An 8267-nucleotide genomic window follows, 5' to 3' on the forward strand; every position below is an offset into this window, starting at 1 on the left:
CCCACCCACAGGCTGCCGGGTAAACCACACAACGGGGGGCAGCCCGGCTCCGCTCCGGGCGCAGCAGCGCACCCCCGCCGGGGGGCACCAGACCGCTCTCGCGAGCCGGCAGGCGTGCATGTGCATATTAGTAATGCATGTGTAATCGGCCGGTCCGTTGGGAGCCGGGACAGGCCCCTTTTCAACGCCGGGCTCCCTCTGTGCGGTGCGTGCCGCCGCGTCGGCCCCGTCCCGTGCGCCCTGGGAGGCGCGAGCGGAGGAGGAAAGCGAGAACAGGGAGGACAATCTATTGCGCACACGCGCGTGCGCCCACCCGCGGTCAGGGAGACGGGCAAATATGGGGGCGGCGGGGAGCGGTGCCGCATACTCACAAGGACAGAAAATTCAGAGGGGGCCGGTGGTCTCGGGAGGGGGGGGGGAGCCCGGAGCACTCACGCCCGAGCATTGCCCACCAGCTCATCACCGAGGGTGGCTGGGGCCTGGGCTTCGGCTCCGGGGTCGGTGGTGGCGGGCCCGGCCTCCGTGGTATCCTGTTCGCCGAGCTTCCGCGCGGCCAGACGCTCCTTCAGCAGATCCATGCGCTCACGCTGCGAGAGGTGGAGATGCTGGGCGATCTCGGCCACCGGGTGCGAGGCGTCGTCCTCCGGGAAGATCGGGATGTTGGCGCGCTGGAGGAACTCCAGCGGCCCGGGGATGGATGCCGCCTCGACCTGCTGCAGGCGAGTCAGCAGAGTGGCCGCATGCGTGCGGCAGGACTCGCTGCCGGGATTCGCGCGCAGACGCTCGAGTGCCAGCTCCAGCTCGTCGGCCAGCTCGCGCTTGGCGGCCAATTCCGCTCGCAGGGCGGCATGCTTGTGTTCCTGTGGCATCGCCGAGACGGGCAACGGGGGCACGATACGCAGGGGGCCCAGGGCACAGGAGACCCGAGCGAGAACCGGAGGTGAATAAGAGGAAACAGGGGGGGGGGAGGGAAGGCGGGGGTCGAGGAGGATGGCAGCCGGCAGTCATACCTTTCGGTCGTACTCATGCTTCTCAATCACATAGAAGCCGATGCCTCCGCCAACGAGAGCACCTACAGGGGGGCGGGCGGGAAGCCGGGATGGAGTTAGACACGGGCATCAAGGGACACTCTGATAGTCGGATAGGGACCCCTGGCAGAAGCCCCAGCAGCAGGGGCGGCAAAAGGGACGGGCAGAGGGGGAGATGCAAAAGGCCGGGGACACGCGAACACGCACCGAGGGACGCCTTGACGACCAGACTGGTGGGCTTGTGGTTGGGGAGCTCGTAGAAGCGCCGGAGCATGGTTGCGTGCTGCTTTGCTGGGCAGCCGGGGGGGGGGCAGGAGAACCGATGAACCTCGTGGAGGGGACGGGGACAGGGTAGGGGGGAGGGGGGAGGGAGAGAGAGTAGGCGGAAGGAAAAAGAGAGGAAGGAACGAGGGAGCAAGGTGTGCTGGGGGCCGGATCCCAGCCACCGCGGCGCAGCGCCATTTCAGGCACGCACCCAGCTGCCAACGCGCGGGCACGCGTCCTATCACGTGCGACTCTTGTGGATTGCCCGATTGGATATCGTTCTAAACCCTCCTGGGCGCGGAGACCGGAGCGGGCACCCAGGCATGGCCGGACGCATTCGCAAGAGAACGCCCGGCATCCCGGCCGCGGCAGGAAGGCCCACGTCCGGGGGATGACAAGGCTGGGGACCCGGCCAGGGCGGGGGTGCGGGCGGGGGGGGGGGGGGCCGCCGCCAGGAGGCTCGAAGAGCGCCGGAGACAGTCCCAGGAAGTCTCCCCGGCCCGGGGCTGCCCCTTACAGCACACATCCGGCAAGGCCGGACCCGGGCGGAGGGGGAATGAACTAGCTGGGCGGACAGCCGGCCCGGATGGCGTGCGACCCGCGTCCCACACGTCGCGCCCCGCGTTGGTCTCTCTCATCATCGGCCCCTCCTGCCCGAATGGAGCAGGAACGCCCCACGATGCCACCGGGTCCTGGCCCCCCGCCCCCCGGGGGGGGGGGGGGAGGGGGGGCGATGATCCCTGCGGACTTCTCACTGAGGCGCCGCCTGTCCGCGGCAGATCGGCCTTCCAGAGGCCACGAGAAGGGGCCAGTTCGGAGAGCAGTTGTGGGCCGAGCGCGGGCCAAAAACGGGGCCCAGGGCCCGGCCGGGCCTGATACCGCGCGTCGCCCGCCCGCCAGGTCCGCGGGGGGGGGCGGGGGGCAAAATGCATGGTGCGTCCCACGCGTCGCGGTGGCAGTAGATTGGGGCCCCGCCGGCGCGCGGGTGGCCATTCTCATGAGGCCGGTCTGACCGCGCGCCCTCCGCATTCTCGACCGTTGATTCTCCTCGGCCACGCCGGAAGGGGCATACCAGAGGGGGCCGTCCTCACGGCGAAAAAAGCCCCCGCGAGAGACGGGGCCGAGGAGAGGGGCCAAAGAGAGAGCCCAACGGCCGGGCCCGCTTCGCCGCAAGAAGGTCTTGGGACAAGATCGGCTCCTGCGCCGCGGGGGGGGCGGGGGGCGGGGGGCGGGTCGACGCGCGCACGCATGCCCCCTCCCGCCCCCTGGCCGGGCCGGCTGTAACCGCCTTAGCTAGGGAGGACTATGCCGGCGTGTGTGTGTGTGTGTGCGTGCGTGCATGTGTGCATGCTCCGGCGTGGCCACAACATGTATGTGTGGTGTGCGATTGCAGGGTCTTTCCGTGGCGATCGCAGGGGCCCTGTCTTTTTTAGGCCGGGACATCGGGCGTCCAGGCGCCCCGTCGCGCCTCTTCCCCAATCCCCCCCTCCCCTTCTCCTCTCTGTCGCCCTGTGTCACCAGACACCTCTCTCCGCCCACGCCTCCCTCCTGCCCTCCCTCCACGCCTCTGCTCCATCGCAGCCCCCAGCCCCTCCCCTGCTGGCTCGCCCGCTACATCCGGCTCCTTCCACTTGGTCGCCCCATCTCTGCCTGCAGTCGTGCGCATACACCCCCCCCCCCCACTCTCTGCGCCTCGCGCGCGCACACACACACACACACACACACACACACACACACGCACACACGCTCGTACATATTCACGCGGCTCCCTCCCTCCTGGGCCAATCGTCGCCCCGCGAGCTGACACCTTCGCCCTCCTCTCCCGATCTGGGGCCTGCCCTGGGGGGACACGCCCTCCGGCCCAGGTGTCTTCCTCGTCACAAGCCACTGGGAAGCGCCAGGCGCCTCCCTTCTTCCGGTCTTCATCGTCACTGGACGGTGAGACGGTGATCGACCTCTCGGAGGATCTGCCCCACGAGCCGACTCCAAAGCGTCGGTCCCCCTCGGCGAGCGCCTCCTCTCCCCAGGCACCTCCGACGCCACCTTCACAGCAGCGCCAGCCGCGGCACTCCGGCCGATCGCGCCAACCCCCGGCATCGCCCCCGCCGAAGCCCTCCCGAGCCCAGACCCCCTTTTCGACCCCGCCCCCGCCCCCGCCGTCCACGACCCCCGGCCCCGCCTCGTCCTCCCACCGGCCGATGTCAGCCGCCTCCCAGTCCAATCAACATGGCCGGCCGGCCTCTCGCCTAGCGGTGGATCCCCAATTCGCCCCGAACTCCACCGCCACGCACTATGAACGCCTGGGGCTGTCACCCGATGCCACGGCCAAGGAAATTCGCCAATCGTGCGTCTCGGGGCCGGTGCCACGCCTCTCCCTTCTCCTGGATCGCCGCCCTCGTTCCGACCTTCCTCCTCTTCCCCTTTCTTCCTCCTCCTTCCCACCCCCAACCCGGGCCACTGACCCTGCCAGTCTCCCTTCCTCGCGCGCTCCCTCCCTCCCTCTCTCTCTCTCTCTTTCTCTCCTGATAGCTTCCGAAAGAAGGCCCTCCTTCTCCACCCAGACAAGAATACCGCGGAGGATGGCCCAGAGGCGGCGCGTCGCTTCCAGATGCTTGTACATTCGTATAACACCCTTTCCGACGGTCCGTTTCTCGCCTTCCCCTCCACCCCGCTTCCCCGCTTTCGAATGCCTGCCATTGCATCGACTCCTCCTTCCCCCATCTCACATGTGTGTTTCTTCGCCCAAACACATACGCACATGCATGGCACCTATGGCTATGGATGTCTATGCGCCCGCTCCACACGCGCCAATGGGTTGCCGTCTGTTGGGATTCTCCTCGGTCCCGTAGAAACCCTCCGGCTCAAGTACGACAATGAGCTGGAGCGCCGGAGGCGTATCTCAGCTCGCAAGCGCCAATCGGCCGCCTCCAAGGCATCGGCCGCGCGGTCAGCCGCCGCTGCCGCCCCTCGGCCATCATCCAGCCACCCTCAGGCAGCCCCCCCCAGCACTGCCTCCAGCACTGCCTCCCATCAGACCCCCTCCACCACTGGCGCGGGCACCGGGCGCCCCGGCTCGGCATCCTTCCCGTGGACACATTCGGAGGCCCCCCAGCCGCACACCCATTCGACGCACCACTCCTTCTCGTCCGCCAACGGCCACACCACTTTTACCACATCCACCCGCACAACCACCTCCGGTGGAGGAGGGACCTGGTCTGCCTCGACAACCACCTCCACTTCCACCCCCGGCGTCGGGCCAGCCGGGACAGCACCCGTCCACCAGCAGCAAACCTTCTTCAGGACTGGCAGCGGCTCGTCATACACGTATGCTTACCATCCGCCGCCCGGCAGTGGCTCCGCCCCATCCCCGCCTCCGGCCCCGGCCCCGGCCCCGGCCCCGGCCCCAGCCCCGGCTGCGCACTACCCCGGCGCCAGCCCTCCAGGAGCGGATCCGGCGGCGGCGGCCTCTTTCGGCCACTCGATGTTCAATTACCCATATGTCTTCAACCCGGCGGATGTGCAACACGCACAGCAGGAGATGGCTTCGCTTCACATGCATCAACATGCTGCCCACATATCCCAAACTACGGCACATGTGTTCAATCACTTTTTCAATGACTTCACGCACATCTTCAATGACCTGGCCGGCTTCACGGGACAGCCAACCGCCTCTCCTCTCCAGGGGGCCTTCAGCCAGGTGTTCATGAACCTCTACCCGGGCATCGATGTGCCGAACTCCGTGCTTTCGATCGTCCAACACCAATACGCCGCGAACCAGGTCCGGGCTCCGGCCCCGCCCCCGGCCCCGGCCCCCGCCCCCGCCGCGACAACACACTACACGCCATACTACAGCACTCTGGGCCAGCCTTCCCCGGCCCAGGCTCAGTCCTTCCCCTCGACGCGGCCGCCCCCGCAGCCGCAGCCGCAGCCACAGTCGCAGCCGCAGCCGCACTTGTACTCGCACTCGCAGCCGGCTCGGCCACCGCCCGTGCATACCCCCTACTTTCTGGACATCCAGAACCAGTCGGGTCCCGCACCGGCTCCTGGCCGTGTGTACAGTCATCACACATCCTAGATCTCTGTGTCATACCATGCCGCCTGGGGGGGGGCGGGGGAGATGTGCCTCCTCCGCCCGGTTGTTGTCCGTGTTGGAAGGCACGACCGCAGCCAGGAGGGGGAGGGCATGTGCCCAGGTGTGCATGCGCGCGCAGCATGCCCTATGCGCCAGATGCGCCTTCCCGCGAGGCAATATCACTCTGTCCTTGTTTTCATCCACCTATATTCCTTGCTCCCCCGGTCTCCCTCTGCTCTTGGCCTGGCCCCGCGCATCGAGAAAAAAAAACACAGCCGCAGGAGGCTGGACAGGAAGCAGAAAGAAGCAGGGGGAACCCGTTGCACCACAGGGAGTCGGGCGCGGGGGTGGGGATCCCACATAAAGTGTATTTTGTCGAGCAGTGCCGCGCAGCCCTCCCTCCCTCCAGGAGCAAAGTTGCATGTGGGTCGAGGGAGAGAAGGGGACCCTCCTGGGGAGGAAGGAGTCCCCTCTCGTCCGGCAGCGGCACGCGCTCAAACGAACTCCACATAGGAAGTGGGGAAAAAGCCGCGCACACCGCGCGGGTCCTCGCCCTCGGTCCAGCCATCGCCGATGTCCTCACTGATGATGAGAATGGTGTCGCCCTCCTTGAGAGAGAGTTCCTCGGGGGCGGTGGCCTCGTAGGAGTAGAGCACACGGCAGGTCTTCTCGGAGCTGGACAGCCAGGAAGAGAGAGGGGGAGGGGGGGAGAGAGAGAGGGAGAGAGAGGAAGCGGTGAGAGGAGATGGCACACAAGAGGTCAGCAAAGGCCAGAGGGGCGGCAACGGCAGGAGCAGCAACCCAAGAACAAGCAAAGGGAGAACCGCCGGGAGCGAGAGCGGGGGGGGGGGGGGGGGGGGGCAAGCCCAGGACAGGCGTACCTCGGCGGAGGGGGCGGAGGGGCCGAGGAGTACATCGCCGCCGACGAGGCAAAGGCATCGTCGTCGATGATGTCGTCGGAGTTCCCCATCGAGGGAGGCATGCCGAAGGACATGTTTCCAAAGCCGGAGGAAGCCGGAGGCGGGGGCATGGGCGGCGCCGCGGTGAAGCTGGCGCTGTCGTCCCAGTTGTCCTGGTCGTCGTCGTCGTCGGCCGGCGGCGGCGGAGGCGGCGGCGGCGGCGCACCGAAAGCCGGAGGGGGAGCATCGGCCGGCGGCGGCGCACCAAAGCCCGAGGCATCCGAGACAGGCGGCGGCGGCGGCACGCCGAAGCCCGAGGCATCTGGCGGCGGCACCGGCAGGGTGGACGGCGCACCCGGGACGAGGAGGCTCTGCAAAGGTGGGGGAGAAAGGGACAACATGCCGATGGGGGAAGAGAAAGAGGGAGGGCAATTTGGCGGGTGAGTCGGGATGTGCCGAGGAGTGTTGGATGGTGGACGAGGGGCGAAATAGAGGAGAAGACGCGCGCGGGGGGAGGACGCACAGGAGAAACAGGAGAGTTGGTGGCGTATACCGAGGTGGTCGGTCGACGGCGGAAGCTCAGCAGGTTGGGGGTGAGGCCAGGGGCGGCACCGCCAGCAGCAGCCGGCTCGGAGGCGGTCTGAGCGTCGACCGTCGGCGAGGCGGTTGGCGTCGTCGAAGGGGCAGCTGCATGGATGGGGGCCAAAAAAAAAGAGAAAGGGGAGAGGGGCACGGAGAGGAAGGAGGAGGAGAACGGGTCAGAAAGGCGCGCAGAAACCGCCGGGAAGAGGATGCTCCGAGCAGAAAGACAAGCACGAACCGAAGCTCACCGGGCGGCTACCATCCGTGAGGAAGGGCGTGCCGACGCTGTCGAAGCTGGAGAAGTCAATGCGCCAGTTGGAGTCCTCGTCGGCAGTCGGCTGCCCAGCCAGACGAGAGGTGGTCAGGGCAATGCCAGCCGTGTTGACCGGGATGGCCGCCTCGAGGCTGGCCGGGGCGCTGGCGGCCTCCTCTAGGGCCAGGGCGCTGGACATTGGCACGGGGTGGCGGACAACACGATTGGCGAAGATGTTCTTTGGCGGATCGGCCGGGGTGTCGAAGTCCCCGAGGGTGGCCCGCGAGGCGTAGTCCTTTTCCGTCGAGAGGAAGGTGCGCACGGCGCGGACATTGGCCAGAGTGGCGTCAATCTCGTTGGTCTGGCTGCTGATATGGTCAGCCAGGTGCTGGGCCGTCACATTGACATGGTAAGCGAAGGCGCCAAGGCCAGAGAAGGCATACTGTGGGCGTATGGTGGGGAGTGAGAGAGGGGGCGGGAGAGAGAGAGAGAGAGAGAGAGGAGAGAGAGGAGAGAGAGAGAGGAGAGAGAGGTAGAGAGGGGGAAAGGGTTAGTGTATCGCGGCAAACGGGGCCCTCGGATGGGGGGGGGGGGAGAGAGAGAGAGAAGGACGGAGAAAGGAAGAAGAGTGGGCTGTAAAGAAAGGCAAAGGTGTGTAGAGGCGCACGTTGCGGGTCTCCTGAAGGACACGCTGGGGGTCGGCAGCGACCTGAGCATTGGTCGCGGTGATGTGACGAAGAATGCTGTCGATGTACTCGTCGTTCTTCTTCAGGGCCTGGGGGCGGGGGTCGAATGGGAGGGTCAGTATGAAGTGCGCCGGGGAAGGGCCATCACAGGGAGGCAATGGTGCAGAGCAGACCCACCTCGAGGGCAGCGGCGAAGGCGGAGCCAGGGGTCTCCATGGCAGACGGGTGGAGTGCGCGGCGCGGGCGGGCGAGCGGGAGAGCGGCTGCGGGCGAGCGGGAGAGGGGGAAGGGGGGAGAAGGAGGGGGGGGGGGGGGTTGTCGGCTGCCGGGACCGAAGTGATGAGGCTCATTCCGGCGCGCTTTTCCCCCACCGGGCGGCCGGGCCGGAGGCGGGCTCCTGGCTCAGGGGCCAGGGGGAGGGGCGGGATGCCCCGAGCCGCGCCAGGAGAAAGCGGGGACTCATTCAACCAACAGCCCCTGGGG

The 8267-nt window shown here is 67.5% G+C and overlaps 3 protein-coding genes across 3 annotated transcripts; 1 reads left to right on the forward strand and 2 right to left on the reverse strand.

Moving 5' to 3' along the window:
• Positions 1-267: 267 nt before the first annotated feature.
• Positions 268-1391, reverse strand: H696_03891 (hypothetical protein). Its single transcript, XM_009497752.1, has 3 exons — positions 1236-1391; positions 1011-1072; positions 268-860 (listed from the first exon to the last, which is right to left on the reverse strand). Exons 1-3 carry the CDS (start codon positions 1300-1302, stop codon positions 432-434), a joined length of 558 nt encoding a protein of 185 aa, XP_009496027.1. The 5' UTR covers positions 1303-1391; the 3' UTR covers positions 268-431.
• A 1356-nt stretch (positions 1392-2747) lies between these two features.
• Positions 2748-5581, forward strand: H696_03892 (hypothetical protein). The gene is made up of 4 exons (XM_009497753.1): positions 2748-2950; positions 3158-3636; positions 3822-3934; positions 4142-5581. The coding sequence occupies exons 2-4, from the start codon at positions 3491-3493 to the stop codon at positions 5365-5367; spliced, it is 1485 nt and encodes a 494-aa protein (XP_009496028.1). The 5' UTR covers positions 2748-2950; positions 3158-3490; the 3' UTR covers positions 5368-5581.
• Positions 5582-5660: 79 nt separating this feature from the next.
• H696_03893 (hypothetical protein) lies at positions 5661-8099 on the reverse strand. Its single transcript, XM_009497754.1, has 6 exons — positions 7962-8099; positions 7766-7873; positions 7084-7540; positions 6787-6950; positions 6246-6634; positions 5661-6039 (listed from the first exon to the last, which is right to left on the reverse strand). The coding sequence occupies exons 1-6, from the start codon at positions 7998-8000 to the stop codon at positions 5859-5861; spliced, it is 1338 nt and encodes a 445-aa protein (XP_009496029.1). The 5' UTR covers positions 8001-8099; the 3' UTR covers positions 5661-5858.
• Positions 8100-8267: the final 168 nt, after the last annotated feature.

The sequence above is a fragment of the Fonticula alba genome (genome assembly GCF_000388065.1).
Source record: "Fonticula alba strain ATCC 38817 unplaced genomic scaffold supercont2.6, whole genome shotgun sequence".
Classification (NCBI taxonomy): domain Eukaryota; order Rotosphaerida; family Fonticulaceae; genus Fonticula; species Fonticula alba.